The sequence below is a fragment of the Hevea brasiliensis genome, chromosome 12, assembly GCF_030052815.1.
Source record: "Hevea brasiliensis isolate MT/VB/25A 57/8 chromosome 12, ASM3005281v1, whole genome shotgun sequence".
NCBI classification, from domain to species: domain Eukaryota; kingdom Viridiplantae; phylum Streptophyta; class Magnoliopsida; order Malpighiales; family Euphorbiaceae; genus Hevea; species Hevea brasiliensis.
The window spans coordinates 6594618-6618929 of NC_079504.1; the positions used below are offsets into that span (position 1 = coordinate 6594618).

The 24312-nt window shown below is 31.7% G+C and overlaps 1 protein-coding gene and 1 pseudogene across 3 annotated transcripts; one reads left to right on the forward strand and one right to left on the reverse strand.

The window, feature by feature from the left end:
• Positions 1-19: 19 nt before the first annotated feature.
• LOC110655781 (protein RESPONSE TO ABA AND SALT 1-like) lies at positions 20-1857 on the reverse strand (annotated as a pseudogene).
• A 5163-nt stretch (positions 1858-7020) lies between these two features.
• LOC110655795 (sucrose transport protein SUC4) lies at positions 7021-21855 on the forward strand. Of its 3 annotated transcripts, none has more exons than XM_021812241.2 (6): positions 7021-7848; positions 10406-11151; positions 12154-12217; positions 12330-12373; positions 20064-20223; positions 21248-21855. In XM_021812241.2, the coding sequence occupies exons 1-5, from the start codon at positions 7365-7367 to the stop codon at positions 20220-20222; spliced, it is 1497 nt and encodes a 498-aa protein (XP_021667933.2). In that variant the 5' UTR covers positions 7021-7364; the 3' UTR covers position 20223; positions 21248-21855. The 3 variants fall into 3 exon arrangements, with proteins under 3 accessions (XP_021667933.2, XP_021667932.2, XP_021667931.2); XM_021812240.2 differs by having other exon boundaries at positions 21289-21855; XM_021812239.2 differs by lacking the exon at positions 21248-21855 and adding an exon at positions 20422-21209 and having other exon boundaries at positions 7022-7848.
• The last annotated feature ends 2457 nt before the right edge of the window (positions 21856-24312 follow it).

The window sequence follows — 24312 nt, forward strand, 5'->3', positions numbered from 1 at the left end:
GGTAAAGAAATCTGAAGAGTCTTGCAACGATCAGCAACCTTTCTAATTCCCAGCCAGACCACCAAAAACAACAAAAGGAAAACGCTCAAGCAAGAGCAAAAATCAACCTTGGAAGATTTTGTTTCGTTTCTCAGTTAGTTGAAAATTAAACGTTGCCATTTCTCGTGGCAGTTTTTTTTTTTTAAATATTTTTTTAATGTAGTTCAACCAACGATCACGCACTCTCTTAGCAGCTTCTTTCTGCGTCTTTGTGCTGCCCCAATCTCCTCATTCTTAACTGAAATTCAGCTGCCGCCGCAAAAAACCTAACTGCCTCAGTTGGACTCAGAACCTCCACCACATTCGCCACCGTCGATCCTCGAAGCGCATCGGCACTCTCCATCACGGCTAGCAAAGCCGTTTTTAGCATATCCACCGCTGCCTCTATCTCCGACACTTCTCCACCAATTAATCGTCCATACCGTCTTACCAAGTTCAAAATCGGCGGTGATGCCAAGCTCTCTTGAATCCTCTCCATTGTCTCTGTCAACGCTCTCTCCTCCCTCCTAGCCTCAACTTTCAACTGCTTGATTCTTTCACGCTGCTCAGGCGTTAAGTCCGTGAGGGAGTTGTTAATTAGCCTGAAAATCACGGATGGTTTGAATTCGCCAACCCAAAGCAGAGTTATTTCGAGAGAACTGAACCAGGGAGGATTAGAAGACGAATGCGTCATCTCTAGCGGCTTTCGTTTTCTCCTGGTAGTAGAGGTTATAATGAGAATGGACTTGGGCGACCATACTCTTGTGTAGCTCAGTATTTTGAGCGTTTTCTGGTGCAATTGCTTGAGCTAGCCGTTGAAGCAGAGTTTCTTGGCGATTGATCCAGGAGTTCTCAGACTCGTCATGTAGATGCTACAACTGAAACAGAGACCTTAAAGCAACGAAAAATAAAATTAATAATTGATGAATAATTAATATGATATCATCTATTTTTAGAGATATTTTTATAGTTGATAATTAATTTAATTTTATTTTTTATTTTAATTATATTTTTTATTTAATTTAAAAATTAATATTATTAATATTTTTATTTTTTATTTATAATTTTAATATTTTAATTAATATATTTTAATTTTATTAAAATATTTTTTATTAATAATATAAAATATAAAATATTTATTTTTATTTAATTTATTAATAATAATAATTATTATTATTTTATTTATATTTTTAAAATTATTTAATTTTTTTAAATAATTATTTTTTAATTTTAATAATAAAATAAATAATATTATATGATAGATTAATAATTATGTATTTATTTTAATAATATAATATATTAATTTAATAATTATATATTTAATTTAATAATAAAATAAATAATATAATATAATAATTTATATTTATTTAAATAATAAAATAAATTATATAATATATAATCTTATTAATCATTTTATATAACAATAATAATAATAATAATTAAATATTTAATATAAATTAATTATTAATTATTAATAATAATTAACGATTAACAACCACATTCAATAGTTAAATTAAATAAGTCATTAGTTGTAAAGAGAAAATTGTTAGCTGTTTGGGGTTTTGACCTGGTTGCTTGGTGGGCAAGCTTTTCATAATAACCGTGCAGAGCCACAACTCGTCGCGAATGATTGTCGTGCGTGGCTTTTGCTTCTCGAGAAAAGATATGGAAATCAGAAGGGAAGATGGCGGTGATGGTGATGATGGTGGTGAGGGCGGTGGGCTAGGAGCCGAAGAATATTCCTTACATTACCCACTTTTTTTTATATATATTTTTTGGTCTAAGGTCAAATATATTGTTACGAAAGAGCCTATTATAAGCAGACAGAGCAAACCACATGCAAACACGTGAAAAAATCTAACTGCTAGAAGATGTATGCTAAGCCCAAATACAAAGGCCCAAGTTCAGGAACAAGAAAACCGTAGCGATATATGTGTTGTTCCCTGTAAAGCAACTGATTACTTTTGTTTTTTTGGCCAAGTGTACTCAATTCATTAACGAAGTGTGAGATAAAACAAATAAAATCGTGAATCACCACAATTCAGAAGAAGCTAGAATGCTATACACGGTGATATATATATATATATATATATATATATATATATATATATATATATATATATATATATATATATATATATATATCTTTCAAATTAATAACTTTAATAATTAATTTTTTTAATGATTATAAATTATTCTTTTTATACTAATAATAATAATAATATTATTATTATTATTATTATTTTAAAATAATAAAAATAAAATAATATTAAAATAAATTAAAATTTATTAAATATATAAAAATAGATAAAATTTTTAAATATTAATTTTCCTTCAAAATAAATATAAATTTTAATTTTACTGTGATTGACATTTTTAAGTTAAAAATTAGAAAATAAAATAATATGTGATAATTATATTTAGTAATTTTATATCACAGTTATTTAGAAAATATAAGAAAAAATTAATATTGACTTGTCTATTTTAAAAGAAAATTAAAAATTAATAGATACGCATTACCTTTTATAATTACTATTTGTTATAAATATAATAGATTTAAAATCTTATCTCCTTTTAAATTTATTTTATAAAAATCTAGATCATTTCTTAATCAGAAAATGAAAATGGAATGTATATAAAATTAACATATGTATTTATTAGATATAATTAATAAATTAATATAATTAACTCTTAATTTTTTCTATATCTAATTAAATTGAGCTTTCCAAGCATTTGTAATAATTAAATAATAATAATTAATAAAAAATATAGAAAATATAATAAAATTACTTGGTATATATATGTGTATAATTTAAAAAATTTTCTAAATAATAATAAAACAATATAACATGATTAATATTCACTAAAGTAATAATATTAATTATTTATTAATTACACTATAAAAAATATTAAAAAAATAATAAAAATTAAATAATAATATAAATTTATGGTTTGCCATAATAATGAAAATAAAATTTTATTTTATTTTTTCATAATTTATTTTATATATAGCATTCAATATATTATTGAAAATATGTTTTTATTAAATGCATACTAAAATAAGATAAATAAAAGTAAAATGATATTAAAGTAAATTAAAATTTATCAAATATATAAAATGGAGGGTAAAATATTTAATTTCATGTGATTACTTTTATAGTATAATTTTAAATTATTTTATTAATTTGAAGATATATAATTCTTAAATTTTTATAATTAAATGAAATATTTAAAAAATTAAGAATTATTAAATAACAATTTTATAAAATTATTGAAATATATATAATATTTTTAATTAGTTAATCATAAAAAATGTGATAATAAAGGTAATAATAATGATATTTAATGATAATAATTACTTACATTAATTACTATAATTATTAAATATAATAATTTCTATATGATAAGTGTTATGTGGCCATACTTAAATTTAGAATGTCATATAGTAGTAATAAAAAAAATTTATTTTGCTTTATAATACTACATGATAATATAAAAATTTAAAATGCTACGTGATGGTAGTAAGAGGAAATTTCATAAAATACTAAATTCTTATAATACTTTTAAATTTGAAATTTTTCTCAAAGAATCTTGATTTTTTGAAAGTGTTGTATAATTACTTTATTATTAATACTATTAAAAATATTTTTCTCAATATATGTAATTAAGAAATCATTAAAATGAAAAAAAATAAATTTAATTCAAAAAAAAAAAAAAGAGAAACGTGGAAAAAAAAGATATGATTATTGTAAATATGAGAATGAGAAAGACAAAAAGTAACATTAGAATAAACAATTAAGTTTTCTTCAAAATATAATATTAAACAGATTTTTATTTTTTTATATTTTGATTAACATAAAATTTCATATAAATATAAAAAAAATTTAATGTATTTTTTTCATTTAATGATACATTACTTTTTATATCATTAAAATAAGAAAAAAAATATATAAATTATTTTTTATTATTAATTTTGAATTGAGATATATATATATATATATATATATATATATATATATATATATATATATATATATATATATATATATATATATATATATATATATATATTTCACAAGTTAGCGGGATGAATTGACCCATTATCCTCAATGCAAATCCGCCCTTGAGAATCACTATGCCAAATTAAGGAGAAACATTGGTACGGTCAGTAGCTTAGACAGAGGAAAGCAAAAGAAATAGATTTCCAAAAATTTTGACCAATACAAGGCCCAAATCCTAAGGTCTGGATTAATGGTGGGACTCCATAAATAAGATTTATGATATAAACTTTGTACATCTATATCTTAAATTTATGATATATTTAAAAATATTTTTATTTATTTATTTATTATAAAAAAATAGATATTTTAGAAATTTGAATGATTTACTTTCAAATTCTTTCAAGCATTCTCATTTTCTATTTATTAATGAATTTACCCATTTCAAAAAATTTATTAGCATATTTTTAATTCTATTTATTATTTAGTCTATTTGTCCATATTTCTTAGCATATTGTAACATATTTAGCAAGTCAAATTAGTCTAATGAAGGAATTTTTTTTTTATTTATTAAATATAAGAGTCATATATATTTATATTTTAAATTTATAATAATTATATTTAAGTAAAAAATTCTCATCATATGATAACCAAAACAGATTATGCTTTTTATGATTTAATATAAACTTTAAAATGATTGGCTAAACATATTGTGACATGTTTGACCTAATGTAATGAAAAATTAAAATTATTGATATGTAAGTACTCAAAATATTTTGAGGAGAATTTTTATTTAATGAATTTTGTGAAAGATTTTACATTCATGAATTTATTATATTTTTAATAAAATTTATGAAAAATACGCTCGTGATTTAATACTCATATAAAAATTTTCCGTAATTCTTACTTATATTTTTCTTAATAATCTCTCTAACTGTAACTATTTTCCACATTGATTTTTATTGAGCTTGCTTCCATTAGTTACTCCAACAAGCAAATATTACAAGCCTATTACTAAGCTCGCTTCCACCAGGAGCATGTGGTTGGTCCCACTTTCTTTAGTTACTTCACCAAATAAATATCATAAGCCTACCGTCAAGCTTACTTCTAGTCGAAGCAATGGCATGTGCCTCCAAAAATCCCATTATTCTTCAGTGGAGTGCCTTACTATTCACTGAGTTTTTTTATTTTATTTGGAATTTCCTTGCTTTTTCATCTATGTGTAAAAAGATCGTAGCGATCATTGACCACCATTTTCATACTTTCTTATTAAGTTTTCAGTTTGGTTTTTCACACTTGTCTCTCAATTTTTCACTTAGCTATATCACTGTGTGTGAGAATTACTAACCACCATTCCTCGCCAAACCTTCAACTTGGATATCACTATGTGTAAGAAGAACATGTGAATAACAGATCACCATTTTCATACTTGTTTCTACTAAACCTTTAGCTTGAATACCACATGAAATAATCACTCTTTATAAACATTATAAAGTAATCACATTTATAAACTTGACATTACATCTAACTCAAATTTTTTAAAATAATAAATTTATAGTTCCTTTCCACATGTGAGACTTCTCTTATTCCATCCCTTTTCAATGTTAGAATTTTTATTTCATAACTCAAACTTAAATTTCACTAAAAAATTAAATGATAAAAAGAAAACTTACAGTTTCCTTCTATCCTCACGCTTCCCATGGCTCAGCCCCTTTTTGATTTATTCTTTAGCAGATCAACCCTTTGCCTTTCCCTAAAATTGGTTATCTTAGAGAAAGATAGCTCTTGGGATTATCGTCCAGTTTCTCGGAGAAGGGATTGGCCAAGTGACTTATTAGACTCGATATCCTTTCCTTTTCATCCACCAAAGATGCACTCGATATACTATTACATCCCACCGAGAAAAGCTTATTCCAACCCTTAATCTAAGCTAGTTGGATATAACAGCTTTAGTGCTAACATACCTAGGTCAATTTTTCTTTCCATAACCGTCATTTTAGCCTTTTGTTCGGCCAATCAGCTGCCTAACCCAATTGTAAGATAAAATTATTTCAATTATTGAAAATTTTTACATATAATTGATAAAAATTAAAATTAGTGTTGGAATTATAAAAGGTGTAAAATTTTATGCTTTTCTATGTTATTAGGGGTGAAGAATTTTCTACTGCTGTAATTTTTTACATTCATTTAATTTTAATTAAAATTTAAATTCAAATTATCATAATTTTGAAATTAAATTTAATCTTATTAAGCTAAAATTCATCAGTCTCTTCCTTTAATTAGCCTATAGTAAAATCCACAATTTCGCAGCTTTTTACACACAAGCTTGTTTTGGGTGTTAGCTCCTTGAAAAATTCCATCGCCAATGTGAGATGATACCGTCTAACCCCCAATTAAATTATATTAGATGATTATTATTATTATTTTTTAAAATGATGATTATTATTATTGTTATTATCAATAATTAAAAAAAAAATGATCAGTCTCAAATTTGGAATGTTGCGACTAAATGTATGGGTGTTATGATTACTTTACATAGAGCGCGTGCATGGTCCCACTACCAGCATAATACAACTATTTACAGCCAGGCAAGTTACTTGATACAAAAGTTTATATTTTGCAATTTATTATTATTATTATTTTTAATGGATGATCGGGAGGGCTATTTGAATTTAATATGCAGAAGAAAAAAAAAAGCAAAGTTTAGGAGCATGAGTGGCCCCATTGCTTCGTACCTTAAACATCAGTGAGCAGCTATTAACCAAAAAAAAAAAAAAAAAAAAAAAAAAAAATCAGGGAGGAGCCCACCTCGGACAACTGAACGACCGAAACCCCAAGGATAACTTTACACACCACTTACCTAAAACCACCATATTATTATTTGTTATTACACAAACACCCGCGCCTTTTACATCATTATAGGGCTATTGCTGTCTTTTTATCTATTATTCCAAACGTCACTTTAACGGGAAAATTGCCCTAAAACCCCCTCCAAAACAAATGCAACTTCTCTTCAGCATTTGCCTCCACTTTTCTCCATCATTTTCCACTTATGCACCCTCTACTTTTTTTTTTCTTTGTTGTCTACCCGTAAATACATTCAATTGTTAAGGGTATTACAGTAATTGCAGTCATCAGCGATACCGCCAACTTCTCTTCTTCGTTTCTTCAATCGCAGATTGCTAAGAACTGAAAAACGGTGGAAACCAAAGTGAGTGACAGAGACACGGAGAGAGAGAGAGAGAGAGAGAGAGAGAGGCACGCTCGCACCAACAAAGAAACAGTTGCTGGATAAGCTAGAGATAGTGAGTTTTGGTGCTTGTGCGTGTTTCTTTCGAGGAGAAGGGAATGGCGATCCCACAGGCGGAGTCACACCGAGCCAGGGCTAGACCACCGGTGGTCCGCAGAGTCCGGTTGCGTCAACTACTACGTGTGACTTCAATCGCGGGTGGAATACAATTCGGATGGGCTCTACAGCTCTCTCTCTTGACACCTTACGTTCAGGAGCTGGGAATTCCGCACGCCTGGGCCAGCGTGATATGGCTTTGCGGGCCATTATCGGGCCTGGTGGTGCAGCCCCTCGTTGGCCACATGAGTGACCGCTGCACCAGCCGGTTCGGCCGCCGAAGGCCGTTTATCTTTACTGGTGCAAGTTTAATTTGTTTTTCCGTTTTAATCATCGGCCACTCCGCCGATATCGGGTGGTTGTTGGGGGACAGGGGGAACACCAGGCCAAGAGCTATCGGGGTATTCGTTTTCGGATTCTGGATTCTGGATGTGGCTAATAACATGACTCAGGGTCCGTGTAGAGCTCTTCTTGCTGATCTTACTGGTAATTGTAGAGCTCCAATCTACTTCAAAAATTTCCCTTATTTGTGGCATGATTTCACCTTATTTGACTTTAGATTGAGTTCGAACCCTAACCGAGATCGTGATTCGTTAAGATTATTTTATTTATTTATTTCTGGAACTGAAATGGTGAAATGCATCCTACTATTTATTTATTTTTATTCTTTATGAAAGATGAAGCAAAGGTTCATCGTAGGATTTTTTTAATTATTTAATTTTTGATTGATGTTAATAGATCTATTATTGCCCGGCTAGTGGTTGGTGTATGGGAGCCTTTCTAATTAGGGAGTGAATTTGTCTGGGAGCTTTTGAGCGGAAGGTGGGCTCCAGACTGGTTGTTGAGCACTTGGGCTTTCCATCAGGCTTTGTCCTTTGGATTTGGCCTACTTTAGACTTTCAACTGCCAAATTACGTTGTGAGGTTAATCTAATATCATCTGTTACAAATGCGTTAATTTAGGTGGGATCCATTTCAAGTTTACTGTTTTTTAGGATAATAATACGTGCACAGGGAATCTCAAGTATAATATCTGCAGGCTTGGTTTTTATTATTATTTTATTTTGGGGGCAGTGAGGTCTCTATATTTAGATTTACTAAAGAGCAGGAGTAGCAACTAGTACGGCAGTAACTATCTTGCCATATACGAAGCCATTATATAGTGGATCAACCAAAAATAAATAAATCAGAAGCAGCAGCAACTATAAAGTTGATTGGATTATAGCTTCATGCAAAGATACAAATTTCTCAATATAATACCAACGGATTTAAGGGAGAAATTTTTAATTTTTAAAGCATTCTTCTTTTCTATACAAATATGACATGAGTTGAATTCACGCTAATTTTATACTGAGCTTTTCTTGTGGCATGCCTATGAGAGTTTTAAGTATTTTAAATTTTCAGCATTGGGCATACTGCTGGCAGTTAGACTGTGTAGGCAAGACAACTGTTATTTGTAAGCTTGGTCAATAAGTGTCTGTGCTTTATACATTGTTGGCCAAGGTTCTATTCTTTGGGGCAAATCACAATTGAAGTATCTTTCTTTCTTGTGAATTTCCCAGCTCTAGCATGGATTGTTTGCACAAAAGCTGCCGTAATATCCTCTGATTGCAGGATTGAAAAAATGTGGTACTTGTTCTGATGGATTGCAATTGTATATGGAAGATAATCATTTATGCCATCAAGTTGCCTTATTGAAATATATGTACTGATGCACAAGGAATATAATTAGTTGTTTGTTGTTTTGGCTAATATACAAATAACACAATTGCTTTGTGTTGTGAAGTTCTATTACTTCTAAGCCTATTTAGATGTCAATTCATTAATTGAATGTGCTGGTCCTACAGAAAACCTTGCTTTGTCATGTTGATTGGGAAGTTATAATGTGGTTAAACTTGTGATGGATACAAGTGGATATTGCATGGGTGCTTTCTGGACCCAGGTCTATGTTATAATTTTTTTTGTGTTTGATGTGTCTTTTATCATAGGTCAAAAGGTAATTTTGTATCAAGAATTACTGGCTATTTGTTAATGGTAGGATATCAACTCATTTGGTGAAATACTGCGTTGTTCTTCACAAAGGTTTAATGTCTTCTCTTTCCTAGCCCTTCCCACACATAAGAGAGGAGAATAATCAAAGAAAAAGAGAAGGGACATCGAAGGTAAGAGGGGAAGGGCGTGAATTGCAAAAGAAGAAGAAGAAGAATCAAGAAAGGCATAGAGCTTACCTTTAGTAAACTCGATATCGCTTAGTTGATTATCTTTTCAAACTATTCAATCTCATGTAGAAAAATGGATGAATTTGGATCGTAAATCATAGAGAAACCCATTGGAAGGAGAGTGAAGAAAGTGGGAATTTGTGGAGCAAAGGGAGTATTTATATTGTGATGATGTGGATAACACGTCAGATGGGTTTTTGCCATGTCATTGGTGCATGCATTCACTCATTCCCTCCCCTCCCTACATGTCTTTAATGGTTTAAAAAATAAAAGTTAAAATAATCAGTCGGTCAATTTTTTAAATTGAGGGGGAAAATTGACTTTTAGGTGAAAGTTCAGGGGGCGAGATATGCTTTTGGCCGGAAATGGAAGAAGAAGAAATTCCTTTGATTTCTTTCTGTTCTATGTAAAAGATTTCTTTCATCTAAGGCACTTAATTGTATTTTCTGGATTCTAAGTGGATGTAATTTTTTTTTTTTTGAATTTTTTGCATGAGAATTATCATCTAATATTAACCAACATCATGTAATTAGTGAAATAAAGAATGTATACACAACAAAAGATTGAAGAAGTCAATAGTGCTAGTGCCGAATAGGTGTTTTAGGAATTATTTATCACTTTTGTGCATGCTTTACTGTACAAATAGGTGTAATAACAGTGCACATTGATCATGGTTCTTTTCAGTTTTGAAACACCATTTCTTACCATTTACTGAGCATACTGTCTATTTATTATTATTATTATTATATTTATTATTATTAAATAGAAAGGAAAAAAAAATCAACAATTTGACATTTTCCTTCTGGTAAATTTCTGTCATGTTAGGAAAGGATCATCGCAGGACTCGAGTGGCAAATGCTTATTTCTCATTATTCATGGCAGTTGGTAATATTCTTGGCTTTGCCACTGGAGCTTTCAGTAAATGGTTCAAGGTTTTCCCATTTACTGTTACTTCTGCATGTAATGTTGACTGTGCCAATCTCAAGTCTGCGTTCTATCTTGACATTGTTTTTATGGTAATTACTGCATATCTAAGCATCACAGCAGCTCAAGAATCACCTCTATGTTTGTCCGACAGATCCACACCCATTGCTGAAGATGTGTCAGGACAGTCAAGCCATGCACAAGAGGCTTTCCTGTGGGAGCTATTTGGGACATTTAGATATTTCCCATGGCCTGTATGGACAATATTGTTAGTTACTGCTCTAAATTGGATTGGTTGGTTTCCATTTCTTCTCTTTGATACTGATTGGATGGGTCGAGAAATCTATGGTGGCAAGCCAAATGAAGGACAGAATTATAATATTGGGGTCAGAACAGGTGCTTTTGCTCTGATGTTGAATTCAGTTTTTCTTGGTGTAACATCTTTGTTTATGGAGAGGCTCTGCAGGAAGTGGGGAGCTGGTTTCATCTGGGGAATTTCAAACATACTCATGGCTCTTTGCTTTCTTGCAATGCTTATAACCTCCTATGTTGCAAACCACATTGGCTATTTAGGTCATGATCTACCACCACATGGCATTGTAATTGCAGCAATAGTGATTTTTGCAGTTCTTGGTGTTCCACTGGCGGTGAGTTGTTGACTTTCTTCTAGTCCCATTCTATGTGGTCTTCAATTAAGCTTTCCTAGTCATAAGTAGATTTGGAGCTCAAGGAAAAAAAAAGGAAGAAAAAGAACAAAGAATAAAGTTCAAGACTTCAATATTTTTATGGACTTTACACTTTCAAATATATTGGCCTTCACATGCTGAGGGTCAAAGATTTTAGTGGATTTGAATTCGAAGTTGTTGATCTTCTTAGTGATGACCTGAACTGTGGACAACCTTTTTGATGCCACAAATGTGTGCTTTTAATTAGCAGCTTGAAATTAAGAAAGAAAGAAAGAAAGTTGTGAGGACATACATTTGGCCATGGAATTCCTCTGTTAGAATAGCCCCAAAATATAGTTTGTTCCGACCATGCTTTGTAGACAAGTGATGTCAAGATTGGTTGGTCATACTTATATCCTTGGTTGAGTAAATTTCAATAACTATCCTTGAACTTATATGGTTGTAACACTATAGTTCTTAAACTTTAAAACGTAATATAAAACCCAACAAACTTTTAAATTTTTCACAGTAAAATCCCTCTAACTTTCAATTACTGATTTTTCAGTTGAAAACTGATGTGAACAGCTCTTGCATGGCTCTTAGTCAATATTTCTCTCATCTCTCTTATTCAAATTGTAAAATTATTCTCTTTGCACCTGAAAAATCATTATGTTTACAGTGAGAAAAATGATTTAATGTACACATAACTTGATAGAGAAAAGAGAAATATTGACTAAACTCTACGCTAGAACTGTTCAGATCAGCGTCTAACTGAAAAAATTGACAATTGGAAATTAAAGAGATTTTACTGTGCAAAATTTGAAAGTTGAGGGGGTTTTATGTTACATTTTTAAGTTGAGGGATTATAATGTTATACTAGATAAGTTCAGGAATAGTTGTCAAAATTTATCCATCCTTGATCATATATTTCCTCTTTGTCATTTTATTAGAAGAAAATTTATGTGAGAGAATATTTCGTTGCAGATCACTTATAGTGTGCCATATGCCTTGATTTCCTCGCGGATTGAACCTTTGGGACTTGGTCAAGGTGGGAATTCTTTATGGTTTCAATTTCAAAGTCTTCTTTTGTTTCTAGCTTTTTCTTTTCTTTCTTTTTCTTTGGCAGTTGACCTGCTTGTCTTGACGCCACTTTCTTACAGGCTTATCAATGGGTGTTTTAAATTTGGCAATTGTGATCCCTCAGGTTTTTCTTTTCCCCTGCATTTTCCTTTGTAGATTTTTATATTTACTCTTTCTCTTTGTTTTCCTTGTGCAATGTTAAACTAAATCTGCAATATTAGACAAAAATCTCTTCAAAAATGAGAAACAAAAGTGTTGACAACTTCCCAATAGGATATCAATCCTTACGCTGCTCCAACTTAAGCACATTTAACTAGGGAATACATAGGATCATGTGCCACCATTTCTACTAAAAAGTAATTATTAAGGGTAAAGGTACATCCTATTTCCTTTAAGGCATTGTAGAGTCTTGCATTTCCTGTGTTGCAAGCGGACATAGGTACTCTGCAATGTGCCTGTTTGACACATATAGGGCCCGCGTGAGGCGAAATATCATCCACTAGAATTATATAAAATGCACCAAGTAATGCCCAGGAAAGACGGTGAAGTCACAATGGTCTCATTTAAGTACTACCTCCTTAGACAGCATTTCCTAGACATGCGCTTCATACAATCCTAATAGAATCAAACCACTGGTAAGTGCCTTATTTCCATAACACTACCAAGGTACTAAGGATTTATGCCACGAAGGCATAGATAGACAGTAGTTACTACCCGGGTAATAACCGGGACATATTCAGTATTTCTTCCGAGGGTCATTGATTAAAACTTACTCCTTGTAGAGTTTCTACAACTGCCATTACCATAGCCCAATGTCTAGGTTCGGGATAGTGGTTACGTAAGGGGAAGGTGTTAGGCACCCCTTACGCTTGGTTTAACCTCGTTAATTCGAGTGACAGTCCTCTACTAATGTCTCTAGAAGTCTTGTTTATTATTCCTCTATTAAACTTTATCCTAAAAATGTAATTCTAATCCTACACATGCAAATAATTCACAAAAGGGTTGTTGTTTACAAACAATTTTAATGCACAAGTAATTCCTATCTATGGGGTTGCTAATTATTTGAATGATATTTACCAGATGATTAAAATTAATTTATTATTGAGAATTTAATTTACAAACAAATTCAATTTCAAATAACCCTAAGTTTCTATTTAACTTAATTAATTAATTTTTCACCAAGTTACCCTAAAGATAATTAAACTAAATTAATTATGTACATGTATAATTTATTCTAATATCACATAAGGCCCGAACAATTACAACCTAATAAAGATTTCTAACATGTAAATTTATTTTACAATTATCAAGTATTAAATTAAATTTATTTTACATGCCAATGTTAGTTTAATTTACAAGTAAGATTAATTTTAATTTACAAAATATTTATTTAAATTAATTATATGCAAAAGTCAGTTAAATTAAAAACAAAGTTAATTTTAATTTACCAAATAAAGATCCTATCATTACTACAATTTCATGCTAATGGTTATTTCATGAATTTAGGATTACTTGTTAGTAATTGCAGTTGCCATTGGGGCAAGTTACCCTTAAAAAATGCCTTCTGTTTTAGTATGACAATGATATTCCTAGCTTACTCCTGTTTAGTTCCATGTAAACTCCACGCAAATGCCCTCTTTGGTACTTACCTTAGGGCTACTTACCAATTTTGTTTGTAATAAAAAAAAATAAAAAAAACTTAAAGAAAATAAAGAAAATAAAAAAATACTAATAACAATTCACATTGGATTCTAACTCTAGTCTCCTAAAGGGATTAAAATTCCTAATCAACTAAAGTCTACAACTAACTAATGATCTAAGTCTTATAGCATGATCCAAACACTTTATAACACCTCTTAAATTAAAAGAACACAGAAAAATAGATCAAATATCAATTAGAACCCAAGAACACACAAGAACATGCATAAACATACAATTTTCAGATTTTGGCTGATTGACAGTAGTAAGAAATTTGATTTTTGAAAAATAGTTAGACATGCCTAAAAATCATGAAAAAATTACAGAAGACAACCAACATATCATACAAAATCATAAAATTTATGAACGAAACAAAACCCTAGTCGAATGGTTTAGATAAATCGTAACTTTTCTAAGTGACAGAATCATACTATTTTTTTTGTAAAATTCATAACTCATTAATCACAACAGATATGAATGCAAAATCAATTGGAAAAGATTCATAAGATTCTGAAATTAATTTTAGACACCAGATTCACGCAAAATTATTAAGAAACAAGAGAGATATAGGTTTCACAAGTCGGGTATACAACAAATCAGATTTTGCAGGAACCTTAACTTCAAATAGCCATAACTTACAAAGTACAAAACTTTTTTAGTGATTCTTGAGCCTAAAATTAATAAAATTTCGTGAAGAATATGAATATAATTTTATTAAAATTTTTACAGATTCAGAAAATAACAAAAAATAATAAAAATGTGAGATAGAAAACTGAATATGTGCAGAGTTGTGTATCCCCTCAAATTAAACATGATTACATGATCCACATGAACATGCAAGATAGATTAAAATACAAAGAGTATAAAATTAAATATTACATGGCATATATATTGAAAAGAAAACAACAAAAACCAACATTCAAGAAATCTTGCATGAAAATCTTCAAAAAAAAAAAAAGAAAGGAAATAAGAAAGAATTAAAAGAGTTTCTTAATATCTCTAAATTTTCTATAACTCTAAGGTATCTCTAAATAGTCCTAAATATTTCTGAATCTTTCCTCTTTTCCTTTCCTCCTTTTTTTTTTCTTCCCCGGTAGTGTATTTATAGAATTTTGGGAGAGAGTTGTGATAGAGTTTGGAGTTCTGGGGTTATAAGGTTCAGATAATTTAAACAACTCGGATTGCAGACTTTGGGTGAGACTGGGATATGGATGAGGTGTTTCAACTAATAGGAAGAGAGGGGAAGAGGAAGGCACCAATAGGGAGTGAGAAAGAGAGTGGGGCCAAGGGGCATAGAGAGTTTGTATGGTAGAAGAATAGAGAAAAATATATTTTCTTATTTTAATTTTTAGAAAATAAATTAAATAAGTTCTATTTAAAATTCTTAATTAGGCTTTTTTAGGCCCATGGGGCCCAATTAAACTTAATTAGGTCCATTTAAGAATTGCACATATTAAATTTAAACAAAACAAAACAAAACAAAATTTTATTTAAATTTAATTAAATTAATTTCCAAAAAAAAAAACATATTATTATTTTTTTTCAAGATTATGCCACAGAATTAATGATTCAGCTCCATGCTTCTAATTACATCTTACAGTCATATAATTTTTCATCATTGGGTTTCTCATAGCCTCAATGCACATACTCATTACAAAATAAGAGTCTACAACACATCATCTATTGGGGTGATTTGTCTCTAAAGTACCATGCCCATACATGATACTAGACTCGAGGTTGATTGAGGTTCCTTTATATGACCAATAAAAAGTACAAACAAGAGTTCATTTTTTTGATAGATGTTACTAGACTTGGCCAACGGGTCGGTTCTGGTTCAAACTGGCTCAAAACTGCCGATTCAGGTTCACTAAAAATGTGAACTTGAATCGGCTCTTAAAACCCCTAAGGTTCCCGTTCAAGTTCAATCTAGTTTTGATCAAATCCAATGGACCAATTTTTTTTTTAATTTTTTTAAAATAAAAAATCCGATTTGGCTAGAAATTGAACTAGTCAGTTTTGATTCGATTCATGTCCAGTTTAATCACAATTCAAATCAACCATAGGTTTGACCAGCTTCAGTCTGGATCATGGCTGGTTATAGATATAATTGTGGTGATGCATATTTTTTGGCATCCAAGAATAAAAAGGTAAACTTTACCATCAGGATACTTATGAAATACATTGTTAATTAGTTATTTCGCCTGCACTTTGCACATACTATTTATTATTCTATTTTAATAACATAATTTAATATCTATATTTACTATAATTTGTTTTTTCATAATTTTATTATAAAATTTTAATAATAATAAAATTTTAATTAATTATAGTTTCATTTTAAATTTAATAAATAAATAAGTTGATTAATATATTATTTTTTATTATTCTTTAAATTATTTGACATATACTTATAAAAAGATAAATAAGATATAAAAATACATATGCCACTTGGCGATTTTTGAAATATCATTATTAAAATTTTTATATTTTAAATATAAAAATTATTTTTAAAAATATATATTTAAATTTTCTAAATAACTTTTTAGTAAATAATTATATTGTTGTGCATTGCGGAATATATAAATTACAAAGAAACAAAGCAAACACACAAAACAACAATATTTACGTGGTTCACCTTCTCCACATAGGGCTTCATCCACGGACATGCCATCTTCCACTATCAATAATAATAAATCATCAGTTACAAACTCGAAGCTATACTAACTATCAACTCAATTATACCCAAAAGAACTCACACTACATCAAACTGCTCATAGTAAATATATTTTAGACGTAACTCAATATATTTAATATTTTAACTACTACATCACAAAAGGGTGCCTTTAATTACATGGAAAAGAGTCCTCTGATTAATGAACAAGAATTCATTCCTTTTGAATTCTATGCCTTTTCTCCACCTTAGGCTGAAGCCTCTCTCCACTGCAATGGGAAAATATCCCTCATCAATGGGCAGAGTCAAATTCTCAGCAATTGACAAAGTCTCTCTCTGCAATGGGCAACAGCCTTACTCCGTGAGCTGAAAGCCAAATAATCTTTTCCACAATTCTTCTATTTATAGTATTAATTTCCTCAATCTTAATATGATTAGGAGCCCCACTCAATTTAGGAATAACACTAAAATAAAAATTCTACTCTATATGGGAAATATTTTTCCCACTCAAATTAGGAAAAATGTCTCTCCAAATCCCGCTAGAATTTTGAGTCATAATTCTAACAATCTTCACTTTGACTTAAAATCCATAAACCATTACATATCTCAAATTTTTGGGTGCTTTTAATCATCACATTTCCATCCTTGAACTTGAACCCTTCAATTCATCAATCTCTCCAATTTTTATCTTGGGTGTAACTTGCTTTTTTCTTTAAAAAATTTTTGCGTCCTCAACTATCTTAATTTTGCATCGAGAGCTCCACCTTAATTTCATCTTTCCACCACCTTGAGCTTGCATCACTATGTGCGACTTCTACATGTCACAATAGCTCCACCTTCAACTGAACTTGCCAAGATCATTCCCGTGCTCTGATACCAATTTGCTATGTATTGTGAAAACATGTAAACTGTAAAGAAACAAAGCAAACACACAAAATAACAATATTTACACGGTTCACCCTCTCTACATAGGGCTACATCTACGGACATGCCATCTTCCACTATCAATAATAATAAATCATCAGTTACAAACTTGAAGCTATACTACCCATTAACTCAATTACACTCAAGAGAACCCACACTATATCAAACTGCTTATAATAAATACTAATCCCTCTCAGTCTCCTGTAGACATAACCCAATGTATTTACTATTTTAATTACTACAACACAAAGGGCGCTTTCAATTACATGGGCAAGAGCGCTTTCATCAATGGATAAGAATTCCTGCATCTTGAATTTTATCTCCACCTTAGGCGAAGCCTCTCTCCACTTCAATGGGCAAGTACCCCTTGTCAATGGACAGAGTCAAATTCTCAGCTATTGGCAATGCTCTTCTCTGCAATGGGCGACAGTCTCACTCCATGAGCTGAAAGCCAAATAACTTTTTTCACAATTCTTCTATTTATTGTGTTAATTCCCTCAATCCTAATATGATTAGGAGTCCCACTCAATTTAGGAATAATACTAAAATAAAAGTTTTACTCTATATAGGAAATATTCTTTTATCCTGTTGAGGAATATTTCTCCCACTCAAATTAGGAAAATGTTTCTTCAAATCTCACTAAGATTTTGAATCATAATTCTAGTATATATATATATATATATATATATATATATAATTTTTGAAAAAATAAGTTATCCTTAGGGATATATAATATGATGAGTCTTATAATATTTGAATTTGTAAACTTAAAAAATTTTAAAATTCTTAAAAAGGTACTAAAAAGAATTTCAGATTTTAATAGTTGAGATAAGATTTTAATAGTTGTAATTTAAAAATATTTGGATAAAAACTAATATTTAATATGATAAGCTAATTTTTATATATAAATTTAAAAATGAACATAAAAAGAGATGTCATATGATAATTTTTTTTTTTAAGCATTCTTTTTAGCTTATGTGGCACACTCTTTTGAAGTCCTTTTTAATGCTTAGCTTTAATATATATATATATATATTACTTTACAAGGAAAAGAAATTACTTTTACTTTCACCTGTCTCATGAGGGAACACAATTAAAATAGAGTATTGCAAAGTCACCTAGGCTTAGCTCAAATAGTTGGGAGGTTTTTGTTTTTGGCGGGGGCGTGGAATGGAGGAGGTGAAGGTGCCTCCACCCCATAGAGAAGAAATACAACAAAGTTGAGAGATGGAATAGTAGACATCATGCAGTTCAATTGCCTGCATGGGGGCAGCTATGCAATACATGTGTTCCTCTAGAGAAACTAACAAAATTGGTCCTGCTGGAGTCCTTACATTCTTCATGTTAAGTCTTCCTACAATAAGCGTAAAAATATTGGCTCCTAGCGATATATGAAGGATACAGAGCCTTACTTGGCCTTCTGACTACAGGCCCATCTCTTCATGGCTTCATTTTATTATTCTACTTCCTGTATACAGAATGTACATGAAGTATGCTACTATGCTTGTGTGGGATTATCATATTATTTCATACATAAGATTATCTGATTAAGTTGTCATATTAAAGAAAGAAAAGGCGACATGGAAGCTTTCTCCTGTTCCTGGAGTAGATCCTAAATTTTGGTTCTTCATTGTTTAAGATATTTAACAGTTTGCTTTCCCTGGAGAATTATAAGTTGAGAGAAGGGAGATTAAGGTGGTTTGGTCATGTGAAGCGTAGACATAAGGAGGTTCCAGTTAGACAAGTAAAGCACATTAGGTTAGAGGTTAGAAAAAAAAAAGGGGGTAGACCTAAATTGACTTGGAGGAGAGTAGTACAACATGACCTAGAAGCATTACACATTTCTGAGGATTTAACCCAAAATCGTTTAGAGTGAAGAAAACGAATCCATATAGTCAACTTCAAATTTTTGGGATAAAGGCTTAGTTGAGTTCAGTTGAGTTTTTGCTTTCCTTGGAGAATTGAATCCACCTTACTCACTAGTCTCTTGCTGAAACTTTTCTTGAAAGTTTATGTTTGCAGAAGTTGTGAAACTTTTGGAAAGTTGTAAAGAGTAATTTTAACTCCTGTTTGACCTGTTTCAGAAATCTGCTTAACTGCTTATTTCTAATAATGCCTATAATACATTTAAGAACTGGTGCATCAGTGTGCATTATGAATATGTACATTTAATTTAAATAAATATATATCTAGTCTACACACCATGATCGGTAGAATTTTTAGATTTTTGTTTTTCTCGTCATTCAAAATATTGCAATCTGTGGAGAACTTGCAGCGAAATAATTATTGTTGCCAGATAATTATGATCAGTTCACTGGATTGTTTGTGCTATAGATGTGATTTTCCTATCAAATTGTGCCTTAATCGATTTCTTATCCTTCATGCGATCTTAGGCAACTGTACTGAGTGAATTTCCCACTTGAACCATTTAATGTGAATAAAAATTCTCTTGGAAAACAGAACAGTCAATTAGCGTGTATCCTTTTAGCCATTTTGGTTTAAATCTTTGTTTTAAAAACAGGTGATTCTCTCCCTCGGAAGTGGACCATGGGATCAGCTATTTGGTGGTGGAAACTCACCAGCCTTTGCAATTGGAGGTCTGGCAGCCTTTGCTGGTGGACTCGTAGCCATTTTGGGTATTCCTCGATCTGGTGCTCAGAAGCCCATGGCCCTCCCATGAGGTATTGTTCTTTGCTTATTTTCCGCAGATAACAATCTATTGACAAAGCACACAAAATGTCTTAAAGTAGCAAGAATTTGTGTATATATGTTTTGTTTTTTTTATATCTATTGATTAATAAATGCATTCACTTCTGATGCTTCCTTTAAGTATTTATTGTTTTTTTTCCCATTTCTTTCTTTTCTGTCATGCCAACTAGTGGAAGACTCGATAGCAATTTCATCCGATTGGATGCCAGCATTAAATTTGACCTGACTCTGAGGAGGAGGTGCTTTCATATGCAAAATGCAAGCCTGGGTTTCTAGAAATGTGAAATTTCATGGAAGTTTTTGGAGGTTTGGGAACTCATTAATAATCCAGAGAGGCCAACTGCATAGTCATCTCTAGTTAAAAATAGTACAAAGGATCCAGGTTCAAGGTATAGGCTTATGCTTCCAATACACACTACATATTAGGAGAGGTAGAAAACAAACTGTATGTAAACACTGTTACACAATGACAACTATTGTGAGACAAGTATCATAGCTGTCAGTGGATGATGAGTGAGAATTTATTTGAGTGAAGAATTTCCTCCAATTAAAATAAGCCTGCTTGCTGCGATGGAAAAGTGAAGCCCAGGATTACTTCCCGAGACTACTTCCTTACCAACAAGATAAGTGGCTGCTGATTGGGATTTATTCCTCGTGTGAAAAACTTTGAATGAAAAAATAAATAAATAAAGGAAATATCTGATAGCACGTTGGTGGTCCAGGCATGATGCATTGGAATCTTGTGCAATTTTTGTGCCTGAATTTGCTGTATGAATGGGGTGAACTGTGCTTGGTGGCCATGAGTCAATATGTGAGTTGTGCCGATGCAAACCTTGATGGAGACATGTCCTTTATGCTTTGTTTTTTCAAAGAGCTTGATTGATTTTTATGGAAGGTCTCCTTTATGATTTGTATTTATAGTAATATTAAATTTGTTTATTATTTTATTGGTTGTCTTGACCTTGGAATAATTCTTGTGTTTGTTGCACTTATCAGTATCTATGAAAGCCTGTTTTGCTTTCAATGCTCCTATGCAGTGCTTTCTGTTGAGGACCTGAAAATCATTTAAAAGACCAGTTTGCGGTGCAAAATGTTCGGGCTAGTAATGTCCGAGTCTTGAACGAAGACATGGCAGAAGCGCTAAAAGAAATTCTATGCCAAACTAGCAGAATATGATTATACATTTGCTCTTCGTACAAGATGGTGATGAAGATGATAATAGTTATGAAAGTATGGCCTTTGGCCTATATGCTGAAACTCAAGAATGGGTGCTTATTTTCATGTCAGAAGTCTTAGGAAAAGAACTGGGAATATAATCGATCATGGTTACATTGTAGCTTACCTATGCAAAAGAAGTGGCATGAGTTTTATCAGACAAGTCGAATCCAGCTACAAACTCACAACTCACAAGCATGTAGACGTTGTTATAGAGAGAGAGAGGTGGTATCCCCTACTAGTGACTAGTTCTGAGATTAAGCATCAACCTTTTTCAGGAAAGAAAAGAGGCAAGATGAGTAGGATGGAATCTATGAATTTGTTCTGGTTTCTAGAGAAGTATAATCTTTAATTAATGTCAAATCCTGAAAGGTGTTTTCGCTATTGCATATCCTTTTCCTCCACTGAAACTTGCATTTGGCATTGCATTTAGTTGATTATTATGCCAAGAAAATTCCCTCTGTAACTCCACTACAACAACTTGATGTAAAATGATTTTCTGATTGACAGTACGAGTTAATGGCATCACCATGCGATTCTAAAACTTTGTCATTTTCTCTTACTACAATCTGGTGGGATCTACATTAGGCGAACCCCACTTCTGAATTAGGATGCCAAATTCGAAATTGGTTTTCGTTCATAATTATCTCTTGGATCCCTTTTATCATACACTAATTTTTGTTTATTGGTTCCATTCGAAGATACGCACGTCTCATCTACAGCAACTTATTGAGCTGGAGATACATGGAATCTGACATGGGTTGGTATGGACTTCAGAGAAGCAAATATTTTACGCAGGAACCAAGGAAAACTGATTCTTGAAGTTGCTCTGGCCTGTAATATAGGCACAAAAGAAACTTTTTTAGCTCTCTGATATTTTGTTTGGGGAAGATGAAGATGGTATAGCTGCTTCTGTTCTTGCCTCTCGGACACACACAGCCAAGGCTCTTTCTCCCGCGCAGACAGACAGAGTCTCATCTCTGTTGACTGTTGTGAGAAAAGGGATACAAAGTAAATGGTTGCAATTGGTGCACGTAATTGGCTATCAGTGTTCCCTTTCTCCCATCTGCCGGTTCCCGATAAGGCCATCTACTGTCACCCCCATTAACACTCTTTTAGTGGTCCCATTCATGACAAAACACCTACCTCCACCTCCGTATACCCATGAAGATAACCTTTTCTAAAAAAACAATTATATTTTGTTTTAAAGGGCCACTCATAAAGATCCACTATATTTGACACTTCAATCGAATTCAATCTCAAGGAATTGGAAAGCAAAGCGGAAAGCCCTCTCCCTACACCTCCTTAATCCTTTCTTTATTGGCTTAACCCTGAGTTACCCACAAACATGGCATGATCTTGGTCCCTCAATCTCACAACATGGCAGATATTCAACTCCCGAGCCTCTTCATGCTTTGAACCAATCGTCATGATTACGTTTTACTGCCTGCTCCATATAGATAGCCCAACATGAAGATTATAAATATTAAGAGATGTCCAGGGGGAAATTAATTAGTGATGGATTTGGATTTTTTTTTCCCCATCTTTACAGGTCTCCTAGAGCATAAATTCACTGTTTAGGTGAACTTTATATGAGATTTGGATCATAACAAATCTCAGCCATTTCTCCTCTTTCTTGAGAAAGAAAATTTACGAGTTGTATATATATATATATATATATATATATATATATATATATGTGTGTGTGTGTGTGTGTGTGTGTGTGTGTGTGTGTGTGTGTGTGTGTGTGCGTGTTTGTATACTTATTTCTTCCAAAGCCCAAACGAGAAAAGAGAGAAGCCGAAAAAGATGGGGCCTTTTGAAACAGAAAATTACACAATGCTTGTCACCTCTAAAATTGGGCAAATAGTAAAGGGATATTTTCATGTTTTGTATTGATGCGGTCGCAGACAAGAAAGATGATGCTTGGGGAGGGTTTTATCACATGGGTTGTGGATATGGAAAGAATTTTCTGGCATGCATGGCATCTGCCTTAGAACATGCAAACATTTCCCTTCTCACAACAGAATAACAAGCCATTCTCAAAAAAAAAAAAAAAAAAAAAAAAAAAAAAACCAAACCAAACCATTATGCTCCTGTCATTTCACAACTAGGGGGGAATTTGCTTCTCCCATCCATCTCCCACTTGGCTCTACAAGATAAACTTGTTTAATCTTTTCCACACAGAAATTACTTAAAACTTAAATATTTATTTAGGGCTCATGGATATAATTTTTTTTAAACAAAAATCATTATCTACATGATTTAAAAGTTCGATTAATCAAAGTTAATGGCAGATTGCCAAAATGCCAAAAAGTCCCCATTATCAACTTAGTTCATGGACAGAAAAGCTATGACGGTAAAATATATATATCTGTCGATCACCAATGTTAAAGAGGACCTAGAGCTGCTTCTTCTCTGCACTAATAAGAATTTTATATGAAGTGGCCAACCCCATAGTTAAGATATATATATATATATATATATATATATATATATAGAGAGAGAGAGAGAGAGAGAGAGAGAGAGAGAGAGAGAGAGAGAGAGAAAAGCTAAAAAAGAGAGGAGGACCCCGACCCCTACCCCGCCCCCCCGGCCCGTTCTATCAACCTCTCATACATTTTCAATAGTAGTCGGCACTTTTTCAGGAAAAGTTATTAGATATGCTATAAAAAATGTTAATTTATTCATCTTTGAAGGGACTCATGAGTAATATATTCTCATCTATTGGGTGTACCAAATAATTTTTCATTTTTTCACAGCATTCTCTTCAAAATCTTGACACGTTTCTTGGAAGGCAGCAGTTGGGCCAAGTCCCTTCAAGTATATATAGCCACATCCCTCTC

What these genes read in the sequence shown, in the direction of transcription:
- LOC110655795 (XM_021812241.2), top strand. Translation starts at nt 7,365, where the DNA reads ATGGCGATCCCACAGGCGGAGTCACACCGAGCCAGGGCTAGACCACCG. An exon ending in ACCTTTGGGACTTGGTCAAG is followed by an intron (nt 12,218 to 12,329) that starts GTGGGAATTCTT and finishes ACTTTCTTACAG; the next exon opens with GCTTATCAATGGGTGTTTTA. An exon ending in TGGCAATTGTGATCCCTCAG is followed by an intron (nt 12,374 to 20,063) that starts GTTTTTCTTTTC and finishes TTTTAAAAACAG; the next exon opens with GTGATTCTCTCCCTCGGAAG.